The 20,144-nt window shown below is 42.1% G+C and overlaps 1 protein-coding gene across 1 annotated transcript in view; it reads left to right on the top strand.

The window, feature by feature from the left end:
• Positions 1-20,144, top strand: part of EXOC4 (exocyst complex component 4) — a 635,560-nt gene that overhangs the window by 11,755 nt on the left and 603,661 nt on the right. The window contains exons 2-3 of the mRNA XM_019750984.2: positions 7,957-8,146; positions 19,020-19,214. Coding sequence (XP_019606543.1) covers positions 7,957-8,146; positions 19,020-19,214 — 385 coding nt within the window. The remainder of the gene's footprint in view (positions 1-7,956; positions 8,147-19,019; positions 19,215-20,144) is intronic.

Genomic DNA, 20,144 nt, shown 5'->3' with positions numbered 1-20,144 from the left:
ACCATACCCTGCTCGCTGCGCCATTTGTCGTGCGGAAGACCCTGCTCACTGTGCCATTTGTCGTGCGCGGAGGCCTTCTCGCCGCGCCATCTTTCAGGCGGGGCAGCCTACGGGGTCTCTGCTCCCGCTCCCCACACAAGAACACAGGATATGGTGAGGCCGAAAAGGAACACCCACAGAGCCATAGGTAGGGGAGCCATACCACCATGGTCTCACTGGAGGCTGGGCCCACCGAACGCGCAACCTGCCGTCCGCCTTTCCGCCAACCGACCAACCGACGACTCTTCTCCACTCTCTCGACCCTGTTCCGCTCTCCTCGGCTCTCCTCTTCCGCTCTCCTCGGCTCTGCTCAGCTCCTCGGCAATCCTCTGTAGCCGCAGCAGTTATACCAGCGGCCAATCAGCTAACCGGCCACAGCCGACGGCCAGTCAGCCACAGCCGATGGCCAACCACCACCCGAGCCAGCACCCTTCCACGTGAGGCCGAGAGCCTGTAAACTACTCTCTGGGGCTCTGTCCCCACAGGATCATTGGAAAGATTCATACTTGGACTATATTTAGAGTCTTTCAAAATCTGTAGGACTGAGTTGCATTTTAATGTTACATTCTTGAAGGACTTAGAAGAAATGGCCATGTAAATTACTTGGTTTTGAGAAGGCTGTTTAGGACGCCGTTTACTATATAATGTCTTCCTTACTGTTTTAAGTGAAAGATTTATTTTAGAATTTGGAACTAGTTTAAAATTTGTTTCCTCAGAGGAAGTAGACTCTATCTTTTTGATAGTGAAAATTATATAACTGGCTGTGTTTCCCTTTTTGCACTGGCTACTAGGAACCTCAGAGTTAGATTGGGGTCTCATTTCGTATAAACTGCTATGTTTGCCCATATGACCAGCATACTTGTGTTTTACATTTATATAGTGTAGTTTTGTCCTGTGTCTCTTTAACAAGTTCCACTTCTCATTTGTATTACCAATGTTCTTGTACAAACCAGCTCAGATTTTTTTTGGAAAGAAGTAGGATAGAATTAAAGTGCAACTTGAAAGTAAATATTGTTATTCAATATTAGTATTCACTATTAAATCCTGGTTGAAAGCTATTGTTCTTTGCCTGGGTGCTAACCCCCAACTGGCTTCAAAGCACCTTTCAGAGTAAAAACTACCTGATCTGGTTCCCAGCTTCCTTCCCTGACCTTACCGCCTATCTGTCACCCTTTCTCACTTCTCTAAAGGCACATTGCCCACCTTTGCCATTCCTTGTTCCCTGAATAGGCCACACATGTCCTGTTTCAGTGCCTGTCCATTTGTTCGCTCTGGAATCAGCTTTTCAACATAGTAGTACCACCTCCCTCGCCCTCACTCCCCAGAAAGCTCCGTTCAAATGCCACCTTCATCTGGGAGGCCCTCCCCAGTTTCCTTATGTAACATGGTCCCCTTCCTCCTACGCTGCCTTCTGTTTTCCATAGCTGCTGCGCCCGGACCGCCATGTGCTGTGTTTCTCTATTCGCTGTATTGCCTGCTTCCCTACAAGAATGCAAGCTTCATGAGGGAGGGATTGGTTCTGTTCACAGCCGTATCTCTGGCCACTTAGAACTGTGCCTGCAAAGTAGTAGGTGCTTAGTGATTATCTGCTGAATGAATATGTGAACTAAATCGGGCCGCTATGCTGTCCTTTTCTGGAGGGTTTTGAACAGGCGTTCTTTTCAGGAGATAATTTAGTTGCGGTTGTTTCTTATGTCAGGGAACTGCCTTCCTTCTTCAGATCCTGCAACTTGCTATTGCTCATTATTTAGCTTTTCCTAAGCCCTTAATGTACCCGGCACCGTAAGAATGCAGAGAAGAGGCCTCATCATGGTTCCTAAATAAGTGTCCTCAGGAGCTTTGGAATGGGGAGGCTTTAGGGAATGGGGGCTAACAGTGTCGTGATTCACAGATGATTTGTTTTGTTCCTAATGCTGTATATAAGCACACACATTGTGTGCACTTTGTTTTACAAAGAACATTCATACTCTGCAAGCCTCACCACCACCTGGTGGGGCAGGGGCTCTCATCTTGTCTGTTTGATGGCAAGAACCAGGCCCAGAGAAGTTAAGTGACTCGTCCAAGGTCAAAGAGCTCGGAAGTCGCCAAAACCTCATGTCTGACATATTTGGTGAGAGTAGTAAGAAACCTTTCTGGTGTGTTTCTCATGGTGGCACTCCACATTGGTCTTCTTTCCTTTTGCATCCTCTCTTTCTGTCTTTGACTGAAGGTGACTGTTCCTCCTGAATGACGGGCTACCTCTGGGCGACTAACCTTATTTTCATAGGTGTGCTTTTTCTTTTATTTGCTCTTCCTTTTATCTTTTTAAAGAGTAATGTCGACTTTTGTGTACTTTCTCCTGCCAGCGCTCCATTACTCTATTACGTCCAAAGTGAAAGCAAAATTGCTCCATAGGAGTCAGTGATAGCGACTAGTTATTTTCCTTTCAAAACACTTGACCTGCTACACTGAACTACAGTAGCTGATGTAAAGAAAAGAAACTGACACATGCAATTTTAGCCCTCTAGTTATTTACGCTGGGTTTGTCATGCTTGTTTATGGCTTGCTTAGAGCTAATGACTGAATTCACCAGAACCATATAACATTCGTGTCCCTACTAGGTGCTGTGAACAATAGCTTAACATCTACTCCATGGTTCTTTTAGCTCATGAGGTAAATAAATTCCTTCCTGGGAGCTAATTAGTCATGGTTAGAGATGCAATTCATCATGCATAATGCCAGAGCTGTCTTAGTAAAAAAATTCTTAGTGATCCAGAAATATCTTTGTGTCTAACTTAACTAGAATCTAATTGACACTTTTCTGTTCCTCCATGAGCCTGGCAGTAGTTTGTCAATCCTAGTGGTTTTGAGATAGGAATGGGGCAAAGATCTAAAGAAGGGGTCAGTATCTTTAATGTATCTTGGGGAGGCAACTTGAAGCTGTTTGTCCTCTGCTCATGCTTTTTAAATCTTCTTGTCCAGCTTGAAGACCTTACTACTGAAAAAGCTGCTTAGTGCCCTTTTTACTGTTCTCTTTACATCTGAGCTGTAGCTTTATTAAGGTGCAGTCCTGCAGCTCGGGAGCTGAAGGCAGGAAAAGAAGGATTTCATACCATGTATCGTTGAAAGGGCTTTGTTTGGAATCAAGTGTCCTTGGTTTTAATTCCAGTTTTGATATTAGCTGTGTGCCTCTGTTCCTCTCTTTCCTAATCTGTAGAAAGGGTGGTGATACTATCTCACCAGACTATTTTGAGGATGGCCTTAGATTATGTCCACAAAATAACCACTACATTGTCTGGTGTATAATAGACACTCAATTTATATTTTCTGCTTTCCTTTCACCTTCTCTTCCCAAAATGTAGGACATGGGTGCATGTAAATTTCTGCACTTAGTTTTCAAGTTTCCTGAGTAGAGGATGAGTGAGAGCCGGCCTGTTAGCTCTTAACCATCAAAGGGATCTTGGATCATTTTTGGACTCAATAAGAAAAGGCAATGTAGCTTTAGGAGAATGTCCATATCATGGGCTATGAAACCTCTTCCTGCTTGGACTGGTCACGCCGTGGAAGTACGCTGTGTTCAGTTCTGAGTACCACATCTGGAAAGGCCAGAGGGAAGCTTTTAAGAACCAGACTACCCAGGATGTAGGCCTGACTCTGCTACTTAAAAGCTCTTTGCCTAGAGAAAAACCAACTCAATCTCTTCATTGGTCAAATGAGGGGTCATGTTGTCAGGGATACATGAATTGTTACATGTAAACCACTTACATTAATGTCAGGCACACAGGAAGTACTAGATGAGTGTTAGCTGTTTTTGGGGGGACCTCGGGGGAAAGCCCAAGGATGGTGGGCTTTCATGTTGAGGAAGAAACAGTGGAAGAAATTGGAGGTATATAACCCGAGAAGAAAAGACATGTTGAGAGCCCTTTACCATTGAAAGAGAAATTTTATGGAAGAAGAATAGATTTATTTTGTTACTGAAAAAATTGGAACTCAGATCAATAGGTATTCATTATAAAGAGGCCGATTTTATTTAATGAAAGGCTTTGTGATAAGTAGAGCTGTTCAAAATTGCAATGACTTGCTTGTGAGCTAGTGAACTTTCCATTGCACAGAGGCTCAGAAGGCCGAGGAGAGGTTCCTGACCTGGCGGGTGGGGTGAGCTAGGTGGCAGGTGTTCTTTTCTACCCTGCTATCCGTTCAGACTAAGTGAGTGGCTTGAAACAAAATTATCCCACACTGAAATTTGCTGGGTGTTGGTAGATTGTTTGGGAACTTTGTCCCTGGGCTTAGTCTGCTCTTATAGTCTATCATTCATTCCTTTTGCAAAAATTTATTGTCTGAGACATTGTATTTCTGGTCTCATTTTGCAGAAAAAACAGGTTGGGAATGAATATTTACGTGACACCATGCAATCCTTGGAGGAACCTGATGAATTACGTTTCGTTATTGTTAGGAGACAGACAGTTCTCCTTGGGAGTGTTCTGTTTTGGGAGTTCTTTTGAGCAAAGCACTGAGTGCCCTTTGTTTTAGACTTTCTTGTACAGGATGTTTGTTTAGTAAACAGTCTTGGAGGATAAGAACAGTCTCTCCCTCCAGAGTAAAGAGCCGCCATGTTTACTGCCTAGTATAAAAGATTCGGTTTTCCAAGCTCAGGGTTCCTCTCTGGTAACTCCATGTGAGCCCATCTGCTTAACCCCCACAGGACTTGGAGGAAAGGGAGACTGAACAGACACGCTGGTGTCCATGCTACTTGCTGTGCTGTGAGGAATAAGGTCCTTATTCTCTGACCCGGGAGTCTTGCGTTTTCTGTCAGCGTCCATAAAACCGGCAGGCTAACTTGTTGGCGTTGTAGGCAGGACAAACATCTCAGGCTCTTCACAGTTCTTGACGTTGAGGAGGCGTGACATGAGAGGGAGGTCAGATCTCATGCCCAGTGCTGAATGAGCTACTGTTTGGGGGGGATGAAACCCGAATTTGTCTCCACAGGGTGTGCTTTCCATTACCCTGTAGAAAAAAGCTACTGCTTTTACTGCTTTTCCTCCTGCTACCAGGGCCACTGCTACTATGACCATGGTCGCTAGCCGGACGTTTATTGACTGCTAATGATACTGTAGGCCTTGTTTGATGTCATTTATTTCTCACCAATAACCCTGTAAGGAAGGTATACGTACTATCTCCATTTTATAGATGAGCAAGATGAGACACCATTACCAAGGTCATATGGGCAGTAGATGGTGGGGCCAGGGTCTAACCCAGGCAGTTTGAGTCCAGAGCCCGTAACTCTGGAGCAGTTCGGAGCATAATCTGAAAACAGAGCGACCTGGGTTTTGAATCCCTGTACTATCCCTGTACTTCTCCTTGTGCGAGGTAGAGCAGGTTAACCTCTTCCAATGTCAGCTGCTATCGCTGTGAAATGGGAGGGGGGGCTAATAACAGGACGTACTCCAAAGGGCTGCTACGAGGATTAAACGTACATTCTATCAAGTGCTCAGCACAGCTGGTTCCTGGCAGCTAGTAAGCCTCTCTAAATATTAGCGGGTATTATTGTTTCTTATCCTTGCTACCTTCCTTTCCTCTAATTAAAAAAAAAAAAAAAAAAGGAAAAAAAAAAAACTTTAATGGTTTGCACTCTCAGAGTTCTCTAATGTATTTTTCACTAAAGGCAAAATGTCATTCTGCCCAGTTTGCGTCAAGAAGATGAATTTCAAATGTGCGGCAAACCTGGCACAAGCTGCTTTCCTTATATAAATATTTTCTCTAAAAATGAAAATCGCTTAAACCCCCTATAGACTCAATTTAGTCTTCAATCTTCATTTTAGGACCCCTTCCTATTTCCTAATGCTCTGGTAATGTTACAGTGACAGCTGTTGCCCAAGGTGTCTTCTCGGGGCCTGACATTTTCCTTAATGGTCATTCTACTTAATGTAAACAATGTGAAATGTCTGGCATGTTTTCTTCCACAAATGGTGGTGGAGAGGAAGTTATGCAAAATATTATAAGGATGGCCAACTGACCCAGTGTAGCTTTGCAAGTTCTGTGGCTATTTGCTGTTCTAAGGGGAAATGATAGAGTTAAATATCCAGGAACTCTCCCCTTTGGGACCGTTGATAAATGGAAGGCATTTTCTGACCGTGCTTTTTTAGATGAACAGCCCGGAAGGCTTCAGGTTTAAAGAGCAAAGTTATGTATCATACAAACAACAGGAAGTCATGCTTCGCTACTCTGTACGTAAGTATTGTAAGTCATATTGGTGGCTCTGTCTTTGAAACCAAATTCCCCTCTAAGTTCCCCACTCTGCTTTACTTTATTAGTCAAACACTCAAACCCTTGTGCCTCAGGTAACCTGGGAGGTGAAAGGAACCTTAGAGGTAGTCTGCTGTAGGACCATTAGTGGACAGAGGAGGCCACAGGACCTGGCGTGAGAACGGCCTTCTTCCTCCATGTCTTGGGGTTCCCAGTGTGCTGCTTTCCTGAGTGTACCCCATGTTCCTTAGAGGCTTCACTTTTTTCTTCATTACCCCCCACCCCCCATCTCATCTCTTGGCATTCATCGCACATTTTCAAACTTCTTTTCGGAGGTTAGATTGAAGTTAAAGGCTGGCCTGCTGAATCTCCTTCTAAATTGAAAAAGAAGTGTTATTTATTATGTGGCTCATGAATTAAGATCGTTTGCCCTAAATGACAGTTGGGAGAAGTCTGTTGTACAGTATTTTGCATGCAAATATCTAGGAGTGGATATGTGATTGATTCGCTGATAGACCATCTCTGAAAGCGGTTCTAATGATGGACTTATAATTGATTGCATCCATCATTGAGAGCCTAAAATACCCCTCCCTTAAATTAAAAAAAGGTAAGTGAAATAAACTATGCTGAATGTATAAGCTGACAAATCTGAGGGAATTTAATGAAAGTCTAAATTACTGCAGCCAACAGATAAGAGAAAAAGGTTTCTTTGTTACTGATTATAACACTAAATTAAAAAAAATTATCCAAGAAAAATAATAGAGGAAACAAGGATCTATGGCCCATGTATCAAACTAAGTTATTGAAAGATTTTTAATAAGCGTATCTATCTCATTCCCAGGTTATTGTTGATTCATATCAATCTTGTTAGTGCTGTTGGAAGAGTAATAAATGGCAGAGACTGTCTTGTAGTATAGCTTATTATTGCTGTTGTAACAGATTTTAGAGTTAATACGACCTTACTTCCAGGCTGCTGGGGCTCTGTACCAAACTGAGGTTATTTAAATGAGCTATTTCAATGGTGGCTCTTCAGTGTATATGAGTAATTTTGTCTGTTAGTACACTTTCAGCTATAATTAAAAGTAGACCAACTGCAAGTGCCTTAAACAGTGGATATTTCTCTCCCCTAACAGGATGTCCTGAGGTAAGGCAGCTGTAGGATTTGGCTGCTTTGGTGGCCCAGTGACATCATAATGGCAACTTGGCATTTCTCTCGGCTTTCCCCTCATGGTTGTAAGATGGCTGAAGTATTTGAGTATCTCAGCTTTGTAACAATATTGAGTGTTGCGTGAAGGGACCTGCTTCCTGTTCATCATCTTGCAAGCGGACTATTCCTCGAAGTCCTTAGGTCTCATTGGTCAGGCTTGTTACTAATAAGGGGAATGGAATTAGCAGGAATTACTTGGATTCATTCAAACAAATCCAGACCTGCCCAGACTCTTGCAGAGTTCATGCTGCCTGTTACCTGATTAAAATGGGTATGCCAAGGACAAAGTGAAGGGCAAAATCTCCTTGGATAGGCAACCAGCAAATCCATTTAGATGCTCTGTTGGAATTGACTATGAAGATGGTTTCATATTTTCTGTTAGTAACTTGTTTCCACATCCTAGTCCACATGTGCTCGCATGTGGACTAACTCATTTTCCCCTTTCTGCTTTTGTTTGACTCAGCCTGATGTATTCTGTCTTTTATCAGGACTCTGTCCACCAGTGATGATGTTGAAGACAGAGAAAATGAGAAGGGTCGCCTTGAAGAAGCCTATGAGAAGTGTGACCGTGACCTGGATGAGCTGATCGTGCAGCACTACACGGAGCTGACGACAGCCATTCGCACGTATCAGAGCATCACCGAGCGCATCACCAACTCCCGCAATAAAATCAAGCAGGTGAGTCTCCTTTCCTCTCGCCTGGGGATGGCAGCACTTGGAGCTAGGTGCCTGGGTGGTGGTTAAGGGCCTTCACGAGGGGTCCCTAAGGATGCTTTCAGGAATGACGCAGGTGGGCCTGCATATGCTGGAAAGGCTGCCTGCAGAGAGTCGCAGAGGGCATCCTGGGCTGGCTTTTCCCTCTCCTGTGTCTGCCCTTGGCTCCTGCCATTACCTCTCACTGCAGAGTGAACTGACCCAGGCGATGGCCACAACTCGAGGAAAACAGGCCACCACTGTTTTCAGACTGAAGGGCCTCTTACTATTACAGGCTCCCGTCACAGTGTATCGTCTATTTACCGTGTTTCCCCGAAAATAAGACCTAACTGGAAAATAAGCCCCTAGCATGATTTTTCAGGAGGACATCCCCTGAACATAAGTCCTAAGGCATCTTTTGCAGCATAAATTAATATAAGACCTGGTCTTATTTTCAGGGAAACACAGTAATGTGCTCATAACGCACATTGTGTGTGTGTGTGTGTGTGTGTGTGTGTGTGTGTCTGTGTGTGTGTCTGTGTCTGTAGCTGTAGCGGCTGAAAACTTTTTTGAACTTTTGCCTTTGCGTATGCCACCTAATGCGAAGTTGATTGTGATTTCTCTGCAGTGATTGTACATAACTTTCGTGAAGAAAATCTAACTTACAAATTATTTAAACATATAATGAAATATTTATGAATACCAGAAGTCTTTAATATAATTTTTAGTAGTGATAAGTATGTATTAATTTTTATTTTATTTTTTTCATAATTTGCAGCTTTTTTTCTTCTTCCCCCCTTCTTCCTTCCTTCCTTTCTTTCTTCCTTCCTTTCTTCCTTCCTTCCTCCCTTCCTTCCTCCCGCTACTTCTCCTTCTCCTGCCTCCTTCGTTTTGTGGTAGGTGCGTGAAAAACTCTTGATTCCTGGGTCCCATGTCTTTAGTGCCTAAAGGATAAAGTGGGTTCACAGGGGTATTTTTATATTTGGTCGAGGGACAAATGTTGTACGCTGTCACATCATAGTTATGTGGTTCTTGGTCAGGTATTTTGAGCGTCACTCCTTTAATACCTTTTAGTATTACTCTCGGATAAATAATAATTTCTACCACTTGTTGAGCACTGATTCCTTGCCTCTATTCCTCATTCAATAGACTTAGAATTTGAACTTGGGTCTCCCCGATTCTAAAACCCTTGCTGCTGGTTTTCAGACATTTTTAAAGCAGTGACGTTCCCCATCCCCGCCCTTTTTAAAATGAGGTCTTTTGCAGAACCCCAATACACTAAACATTAAGGGGGGTGGTGCTCTCCTCTTGTTGATGTTGGGGTGAGCGGCCTGGAGCCTCATGCTTGGTCCCCTCGTCAGCACTGGCGCTGCCCCTCACACACTTCTGGGTGCTGCACAGACCATTTGAATCGCGCTGCCCCTGGGGGTTGACTTGGTTCGGGGATTATTCCCTGCACTCTACCTGCCCAGTAATAGCTGAGCTTACGGCATTCTCATGTGTTTCCTGTCTTCTAGACCTTAGATCATGATGTTGTAAGCAGATACATAAATTACTCTTCTAAGAATGCTGTTGATACATGTGTTTCAGCCTCTAAGAGTACAGTTCCAGCAATCAGTAAGCTCTTGACCTTTTTTGAAGCAACATGCTGTCCTCTTTACATTTTAAAATTAACTGGGCATTTTTGAAAGGAATATTGTATTTCTTAGCCTTTACAGTGCTGAGTTCATCCTGTGGCTTTATCTGTGAAACTAGGTGAAGCTATAGATCGGTTGCTCTAGACTTAAAGGAAACTGTGGTCCATTTTGACCCAATATTCTAAGCCCAAGAGGGGTCAGAACATGAATGTATAAAGCTGCTGACCTTCTGACTTTGCCTCGGGTAATCACAGGAAGGGTGAGGGGCTTTTTGGTGTTGGTGTTTTCTGATTAGTTTGCTTGGCTGAAAGGACTTTGTCCTAATCTCCGGGGAAACACGGCAGTGGTTTCTGCCTGGACTCTAGCCCTCTGAGTCAATAGCCTCTTTGCCCGAAGAGCGTTTCCTGGTATTAAAAAAGAGTCTCATTTTGATTATTTTGCATTTGTTTTAGTAGCCATGGTCTTTTCATCATCTTTATTTTTAAGTATGGCGGAGTTTGGAGCAAAAGAAAACCAAAAACACAAAAGTTGGTGTTTATATCAGTTGTCAAAGAAAAAACAAGTCACATAATTCTGTGTTATGAATTAGTTTCAACACTGGAAAGAGAAAGGGCTACAGCTCTTAAAAACAACAGAAAAAAAAGCCTTTAATAATTGATAAATGGGAGAAAGAAAATGTTGGGGGAAAATGAAAGTGAAATTCATTTTCATCCAGTTCTTTCTTATCACCAAGGAAACACTGATGCTTCCTCACCAATCTTTCCCCATCATTTTGGTTTTTAATTGTACTTTGGGTTATATACAAAGTACAGGTATATCTATTTTTAAAGTAAAAATTGGGATGATGCAGTAATCACCGAACTACATTATTTCAGAGCCAGGCAAGATGATGAGAATGTATAGATCTGAGTGGAAATTTTCTCTTTGTTCTCTGCCAAAAGTTCAATAAATACAGAGAGTGCCAAAAAAATGTATACACATTTTAAGAAAGGAAAGCTGTATTAAAATTGTAATACTCAATATATCCCGATAACAAAAGATGAATACAAGTCACATTTGACTTCTGCAATGACAAGAGGGGCTCAAAATGGTTCCCATCAGCGTCCAGATATTTCTGATTACGGCGAACTACTGCTTAAGCAGCATTGACCAAAGAGTTAACATCTTATAAAATGTGTGTACATGTGTTTGACACCCCCGGGGTTTGTTGAGTGCGACCTGCATACCTGCTTCTGATTCTGATGCTGGGGCTGTAAGAGTGGAAAACACCAGTCCTTGACCTCAGGGAGCTTGCGAGCTAATGGCAGGAGACAGAACAAAACAGATGATACTGAAAAGAGTTGATTTAGTCTCTGTATATGAAGTGTCTCTTGCACTGAGCATGGACTGTGATGTATAGAAGCAAATAAAACAGAAAAAGTTCCTGTACTTAGGGAGTGTACATTCCAGCCAGGGGAGACAGACTATTCATTAATAAGTAAGTAAGATATGGTGTAACCAATGGTAAGAAGTGAGGTGCCCGCCCCCAAACCCCTCGAAACAAAACAGGGGGTGCTGTTTTCAATAGATTGGTCAGAGAAGGCTTCACTGAGGTTGCATTTGAGCCGTCACTTTTAGTTGGTGAGGGCGTCGGGAGAGCACCTCAGGAAGAAGGAATCAGCTGGTATCCATAGCGGACAGAGAAGAATCCTGAAGCAGGAACATGATTGGAATTTGGGAAAGCAGCGTGGAGGCCAGTGGGGCTGGAGCAAAGTGGGGAGAGTAGCCGGAGAGATGAGAGGAGAGCCGGTGGCTGTGGTGTGGCCGAGTGGGCCTGTCATGCAGGGTCTCGATCCCCATGAGGACTTTGGTTTTAAGTCTGAGTTTGCTGTGAAACCATTGTGTGGTTTTGAGCATGGGGCTGGCATGATACGATGAAAAAGGCCATTCTAGCTTCTGTGCTGAGAACAGATTTTAGTAGGAACCAAGGTAGACGAAAATGTTCGTATTCATGCTCTGTTACCTTTATTTTTTATTTTATTTTTTTAAATTTTTTTATTGGGGAATATTGGGGAGCAGTGTGTTTCTCCAGGGCCCATCAGCTCTAAGTCACTGTCCTTCAATCTAGTTGTGGAGGGCGCAGCTCCCTGGCCCATGTGGGCATAGAACCGGTCACCCTGCTATTCAGAGCTCGCGCTCTAACCAACTGAGCCATCCGGCCGCCCCGCTTTGTTACCTTTAAAAACTTGAGAACTCAGAACTGTTTTCATTTCCCATTTTGCTATTAGTTTCATGTATAAATTTATGTTGCACTGTTAGAATCTATGTCCTGGGATAATCAGAGCTGACAAATTTAACCCTCTTCCCAGGTGGTCCAAAGTTTTTTACATCAGTCAAGTCCATTTGGAATTTTTCCTAGATTAAAAAAATTAAAAAGTGCAAATAAAATACCACGTGTGATTAATCAGGTCAAGTAATATGGATAATAAGGAAAATACTTGGGCGATCCTATTACTGGTGAATACGTTGTAAAATTGGTCAAAACGAGATGTCATTGCATTAGAAACCTTCAGAGTCCGTAGGTTCTGCCAGTGTCTCTCATACAATGACAAATACAGCAGCAGCACCGAAACAGGTGACAATGAGTAGGTACAAGTTGGGGACTCGGGCTGTCTAGGTGATGCTTGTTGGTAGTTGAATTTGAGCGCTTCCTTCGTGGTGTAGCAGGTGGCTGAGATGACATCAGATTACTTTAAAGACAGCGAGTCGTCCGTCTAATGCTTATCCCAGGAGCAGGTGGGCTGCAGGGAAAACACAGATACCTGTCTCTGCTGTGATGCGTACACAAACACTTTCCATTTCACCCCAATTTTGGCTGCCCTACTGGTGGTAGGTCAAGCTCTTAACTCATTTTTCTTGCCAGTGATTGGAAATAACTCTGCGTGATTGTCCAAGTGAAGTTGTTAGGACTTAATCATTGAGTAACGCAACATTCATTAATTAACATTCAACTACAAGAATTTTGTGGCTTTTATATGACAGTATACCTTGAATGGTAGAATTAGACTGAAGAATAACCTCAATGAATATTTAAAAAGTCAACAGTAGACCAAGATGGTTTTGGTAGGAAGTTATTTACAGCCCACATATAAGATGGAACATCCTAGCTCCTTGTAGGAAAAAGAGGGGAAAAGCCTAGAAATGGACACGCTGAGCTGTGGGCAATAATGAGGTTTCAGAATTAAATTCTAGGCCGTAGTTCGCAGTGCTTTAATGCAGTCACAAGAACTGTGAGGCCATCTTTCCATTAAGTTTAACTGTGTCTGTGTTTGTGTAGTGTGTCCAGACTCAGCAACTCAAAAGCCAAGTATTATTGTCCTTGGAAAGGGTTGAGTGGAGCCTCTCTGAGAATTTAGCACCTTAAAATGGTAGCTGAAAAACTAAGGGAACAAAAGCATGGGAAGTAAGTTAGAGGGTAATTTAAAAATGATCTTTAGTTATAAAGGGCTTTTAAACAATTGTGAGCAGTGTTTCCGAAGTTCATTCTTTCTAGGTAGTTTATAAGATAATGGAAAAAATGGGTGGACATTTACATCAGGAAAACACTGATATGTAGATTTGACTATAAAAAACAGAAAACATCACGATATGTTGTACTTTTAAAATTAGGAATAATTTGTTATATTAAGTTTCATTTACCATCCCTTATACATGGAGAGCTTTTCAGGAGATTTCTAGTTTAGTTTCAGTGAGGTGCTGGCATATTTGTACTGCCTGTACGTAACAGGCGCATTCAAAGGCATTTCCCCCCTTTAGTCTTGAGCCTCATTCAGTGCTTGTCTGATTTTATGACTTAAAAGTTACGGCTTTCCACTCCCCGAGCCCCCCCCCCCCCCAACACCTGTATCCATCAGCCTCTCCTGCATGTCTCTGTTCCTCCTCTACCAAATGCTACCACAGTATTATTCAGAGGCCTCGGTTAGTTTTCCTCCACTATCTTTCCCAGGCAGCACTGCAAAAATCTGTATCATCTCACCTGTCTATTCACAATAACCTCCTGTGCCCTGTTTTCCTTATTTTCTCTCTTTCTAATAGTCGCTAATTAAAGTGACTTGCAGGTCTTATATTTTAAAACTGAAATTCTTGCCGTTGCTGGGCCCGTGATCAGGAGTAGTTGTGAAGTTACTGGAATTCTCAGGAAGCCAAAGGAACTTGTGTTTGAGGAAGGATTTCTATACTTGGGTTTTGATGTCATGACTTCAACAGCTTGAGTAGTCCTGGATTTATTTAAGGAAGAAGCAGAGAGTAACATAATTTTTCATTTTTAAATCTCTTGATAAATAGAATGAAATAAAGATGCTGTCACTACATTTATAGCAGTAGAACGAGCATTTGAGAAATAAATGTGTAATTTGGTACCTCTCTCAATTTAGATGTCACTGTTCATTGATGGATATAGTCCTGTTTCTCCCCCTCTCTGTTTCAAGAATCATATTCATTGAGCTATAACTTACACACAATAAAATGTAGTATTTTTAGAGTAAGTTCAATGAGTTTTGGCAAATGTGTATGTCCTCGAATGGGTTACCATCACCCCCGAGTTTTCCCTCCTGCTTCTTTGCTTTTAATTCCTGCCTCCCCATCCTGTTCGAAGTAATTATCACTATAGATTATTTTTGCCTGTTCTAGAAGTCTTACAGTATGTGTTCCTTTGCATCTGGCTTCTTTTGCTCAGCATAATGTTTTTGAGATTTTGGTATTTCTTCCCTGTTACTGCTGACTCATATCTCTCTCCGCCCCCCCATATCCCAACTCTTAAAATAACATTTCTTCATGACTGTGACTTTCTAATAAGAAAAACCGAAGCCTCAGGGAAGTTTAGTATGAAAAGTTCTCATAGCTTCTTATGTCTGCAGCTTTAGCTAACTAACTCAGTGTAGGGACTCATTTTAGCAATGTTCATTTTCCACACAGCCTGATACCATCTCCTCCCTCCCCAATGCTGCCCTTCCTTTTCGTTTTCCCTTCGTGTACTAAGCAAAGCTGGGAAGTGAGCTGGTTACATTTTGTGTATCTTAGTGTGAAAGGCCATGGACTTCTTTCCAATCAGACAGCTTTACCGATACTCTGTAAGTTTATCCCCTACTCTGGTGATCGAGCCTTGTTGGGCGTTGTATGACATAAAATGTGTTTTTAACTGTTTCCATAGTAACCATTACACACAGAGGAAAAAGCTGAGATTCACAGGGACCAAGTAGATTTGTAAGAACCAACTAGAATGTCAGAAATCAAATTCTAAGATTTTTAACTAAGATTTAAAATGTAATGGATTGAATACGTAGTGTTCTTAACCCAGAGATCAAAAAACCTCCAAGAGGATCTGGGAATGGCCTGGAGAAATGTTTTCAAAACATCAAATAAAACTACAAATGCTGATAAAAACCAGCACCCCACTACCTCATCGTATCCCAGCCCCAATTCCAACACTTCAGAGGCACTGACTTGTACTCTTTCAGTTTTTATTTTCTAATATTTCTATGTCTATATTTCTAAGTAATATGTTTATACAGTTTTTCTTGAGTTTTCTATTTTTGACACTACATATGAACTTCCAGCTATGGAAGGTGAGGATTCAGTCACTTTCACCCGCTTTCTCCCACTCTACCCTATCTTCTCTTCTCACCCTCTGTCCATAGCTGCACCTTAGTTCAAGGTTAAGTTGAGAGTGCTTACTTGATTATAACTACATAAGTATTTACAGCTTAGCCTCCCGGCATCCTGTTTTTGTTTGTGTCATTTTTATTGTTTCCTTGGAGATAGTGATTGAATACTGTTGTTGCCTTTCTTCATTGGAGCACCCAGGCCCCCTTTCCTGGATCTTGGTTTCTTCTGTTTTTCTCTTGTATTGCTGGAGCAGACTCTGCAGTAGCTTGCTGAGATATGGTGCATATAAGGTTATTTTTCGAGAGCTTGCATGTCTGATACACATTCTGATTCACAATCTTTGTCTTGTTCCTGTTCTCCTCACCCTACACCCCCCACCCCCCCAAAAAAAAGCTTTTAAGCAGTTGTCTCTTTATCTCTTGTGTTCTTACATTTCAGGATAATGTGCTCTGGCTTGGGTCTTTTTTTCACTCCGTTGTCTGAACACTTGATGTGCCTTTTCAGTCTGAAAAGTAATGTCTTTTTTCTTAATTGAAGTTTATTGAGGTTACAATTGTTAATAAATTTACATAGGTTTCAGGTGTACAATTGTGTAATACATCATCTGCATTGTGTGTTCATCACCCAGAGTTGGTTCTCCTTCCATCACCATATATTTGACCCCCTTTACCCTCTTCTACAACCCCCTCCCCCCTTGCCCTCTGGTAACCGCTAAACTATTGTCTGTGTCTACGAGTATTTGTGAAAACCGATGTCTTTTGTTCTGGGTAATTTTCTTTTATTATTTTATTGGTATTTTATCCACTTCATGTTTTTCTTTTTTCTTCCCCTGAAACTCCTTTTTGGCAAGTATTGAATCTCTTGTATCAATCCCCTTATTTTCTTTTATCTTCTTGTTACCTATATCTTATTTTTTTATGTTTTATTCTTTAGATATTCATTGAATGGTATCTTCTAGTCTTTGTATTGGATTTTTTAAAAATCAAATTTTTAATTTTGAAGAGTTGTTTGTCATTGAATTTTTTTTTGAAGCATCCTGTTCTTATTTCTTTGGACTATCTTCTCTTATTTTATTTTATATATATTTTTTTTAATTGGGGAACGGGAACAGGGCTTTATTGGGGAACAGTGTGTACTTCCAGGCCTTTTTTCCAAGTCAAGTTGTTGTCCTTTCAATCTTAGTTGTGGAGGGTGCAGCTCAGCTCCAGGTCTAGTTGCCATTTTCTAGTTGCAGGGGGCACAGCCTACCGTCCCTTGCGGGACTCGAGGAATTGAACCGGCAACCTTGTGGTTGAGAGCCCACTGGCCCATGTGGGAATCGAACCGGCAGCCTTCGGAGTTAGGAGCACGGAGCTCTAACCACCTGAGCCACCGGGCCGGCCCCTATCTTTTCTTATTTTTGTCTAAGGATATTAATTATAGTTTTTATTTTAAAACCGTTTCCTGCATTGTTGGGTCCTCCCTCCCCTCCAGTAGTTTTTTCTTTCTGTTTGTTTTGCCTCCTATTTTTCCACATTGCAGGCTTTCCTTGGCTGTCTGTGATCCTTGGCTCATGATTTGTATGTAAGAGGGAGGTACTACAAAACTGATGGGAAGCTCAGAGCATGTTATGGGGCTTGTCTAGTGATGCTTGGACAGGGACCCAGCCGTTACCTTGGTGAAACCTCAGATGTCACTATCTTGGTCACTTTTGCCAGGGGGAAAGCCATAAGTTTCCTGTGTTGGAATTAAAAGTCAAGCTGAGTGTTACTGGAGCCAACCCTGGAAGGAGAGTGGTGGCCTGGAGGGGACTGAGCATCTTCCTGTTCCAGAAGCACACTTGGAATTCTCCCTCCTGTTTTCTACCCAGTGCCTCGTACCCTCCCCTCAGCCGTATCTGGCCTTTCCTGGTCCAGATCCTTTCTGATTCAGTTTCTTCAGATCCTAAACCTCCTATTTAGCCATTACTGGGGGGAGGGAATTACCTGTCAAAATACTCCTTATAGAAAGTTTTAATCCCTTAGGATTCTTCACACCTCCTTTTCAGTGTTAGCAAACCCCACTCCAGGCTAAGATTTTTCAGGGTCCTCAGCTCTGCTCATTTAGTGCCCACTGTCCATCATTGTGCCACCTTCCAAAGTTTTGTTGCCATCTTTTATTTGCCGTTCTCTTTCTTTTCTTGGTGTTTTGTGCTTAAAAAACATTCTTTTGCTATCACTTTGTTGGGATTTCAGGAAGGAGGACAGGTAATTGGGACCATCTTCAACAGATTTTCAGAGGAGTCTCTGACATCCTCCCCCCCGCAACTGACAATAAGTCCATTAAGCCCCATCAGGGCTCTTCTTACGTTGCAAAATATCATAAAAGTATTATCCTAAAGTAGGAATAGATGAGATGCTTTCTCAAGAAACTTTCTAATCTTAGCGTTCTGTCTTTGTATTTTCCATCTTGGAAAAATGTTGAAATTTAGCTTCAGAGTCACCAGAAATATAGCGTCAGTATGTGTGCCACCACACCAAATCTTGTAGAAGATGACAGATTTTCAGTTATCAGGAACGTTGTAGACTCTCTAGGGTGATGGAAACGACCTATACATTGATAGTTTGGCTCTTTTAGGTGTATGGATTTGCTAAAGCTCATCAGATGGTATGCTGGAGATGTGTTCATGCATAAGCCCCCAAACCCCCAAAATAAGACTTTAAACAAATAATAAATTTTAATTCAAATAAAAATACATGTGAGGAATGTCAAAAGTATATGACAGTAGTCTGTGAATTGTAAAAGGTCATTTTTCACAGTTTATTTTCTTTTTATCTTTTTATTTTTCCATGTTGTCAAAATTAAATTAGGGTGAGAAATGAAGATGTCCTCATCATGTACATTGTGACTGCCCCTCCCTGCTCCCCCTCCTCCTCCTGTTTTGTTAAGTTGTGACTGTGCTTGTCACTAAACTGTGCAGATGTATGAGAATGCTTGCGATTGTCTTATTTAATATCTAAAAATCAGAATACATGAGAAAAAATCCTTGGTGTGTTCTAATTCCTTTTATTTCGAGGTTCTCTCTGAATGTGTCGACTCTTTTCTGGAAATTGACCTCAGGTTCCTTTTAGTCAGTTGAGATGAATGCCCAGTTCCCTGGTTGTGAAGTTCGTCTGACGTTCTTGATGTAGAAGGACGGACCAAGTGACCTATCAGCTGACTAGGAAATACTCAAGAAAGAATGGGGAAGAAACAGTAGCGTGGACTCTCATGTCAGTCATTCCCCTTTTAGATATAGTAACACCAGTGTGGTACTGCCTGTTTTCACAGTGCTTTATATCCAAAGTAATTTTTTCTAGTCTCACTCAAGGGTTTGTTAGTGTAGTTTTCTCATTTCACAGGAGAGCAAATATAGACACAGAGCCGTGGAGCTGTACCCGAGTGAGTCAGTGTCAGAACCAGGATTAGAATTTGCGAAGCAGACCAACCAAGAGGAATAAACGGGAGCGGGAACGAGGACCTGTTACTTACGGAAGTCCCGATGAAGAACACTGACCAGATCATGGGTGTAGGCCGGCAACACTTGGGACTCATCCAAGACCCAATCTGTTTTGTTGTAGGTCAAAGAGAACCTGCTTTCCTGCAAGATGCTGTTGCATTGCAAACGGGATGAGCTTCGGAAATTGTGGATTGAAGGAATTGAACATAAGCATGTCCTGAACCTACTGGATGAAATTGAGAATATCAAGCAGGTGCCCCAAAAGCTGGAACAGTGCATGTCCAACAAGCACTACCTCAGTGCCACCGACATGCTGGTAAGAGACACGCGTGCGCGCACGGCCGTTTCTGCTGAGGTAGCGAAACATTCCTCTTGTTCTCTCTGAATTCTGTAATTCACATTGCACGTGACAGACTGCCCTCTTGGGGTTCATGAGCCCTTGCAGGTGAAGCCTGGCTGGTTCTCTTCCTAATTCCAGTGTTTGAAATGGCAGACAATTATTATTTATGTGTTGTCTGCCTTTGGGGCAATGGCAGGAAGTATGATAAGAAATCAGTATTTAATCACATTGCAATAGTCATGAGAGGTGTTTTAGCTTCAGAGGAAGACAGTTAACAAGTCCCGTTTTAAAGAATGAAATCTGCATGCACGAGAACTTTAGGACATGTATACACTTGATATTCTGCAAATTCTTTGAAAGTAGTTTTACATCGGGACCATGTTTTTTTGTTTGTTTTGTTTCTTTTACATTGACAAGAAAGAAAATAACTTGGGGAGAACAATTCTGGAAGTAACTTGGTCAAGCAAGAGTACTGCCCAGCCTAGCCTGTAGCATCTATCTTAGTCCATTCTACTACTTTTTGAATTAGAAATGAAAATTCAGAGAAGGTTGCAACCGGTAGTGCGTGTGGCCGAGCATCAAGAAGATGGATAAAATATACACATCTCGCTCTCTTATAACCCTAACTTTCCCAGGGCCCGGCGCCCTCAGAGGGCTGCTCTATCTCCTTCCCCACTTCACTTGAACACCCCACTTCCATCTCACTCAGAGTTGTCTGAGGACTACAGAAGCTCTCAGTAGCAGATGGGCTGTATTGGGATTTTCTTCTTCATGATAGGTCAAAGTCCTTTATCTTTGTTTTACCATATTAGATTGGCTGTAACACTCGGAAAAACACCGAGAGGAATCGGGAGAAACAGGTTAAATCCTCTCAGTGGTTCTAATGCATTTCGACTTTCAAGAAGA

This window comes from Rhinolophus sinicus, linkage group LG11 (genome assembly GCF_036562045.2).
Source record: "Rhinolophus sinicus isolate RSC01 linkage group LG11, ASM3656204v1, whole genome shotgun sequence".
NCBI classification, from domain to species: Eukaryota; Metazoa; Chordata; class Mammalia; order Chiroptera; family Rhinolophidae; genus Rhinolophus; species Rhinolophus sinicus.
Note: the sequence above shows the minus strand (reverse complement) of the source record. Positions and strands in the feature narration are given on the sequence as shown.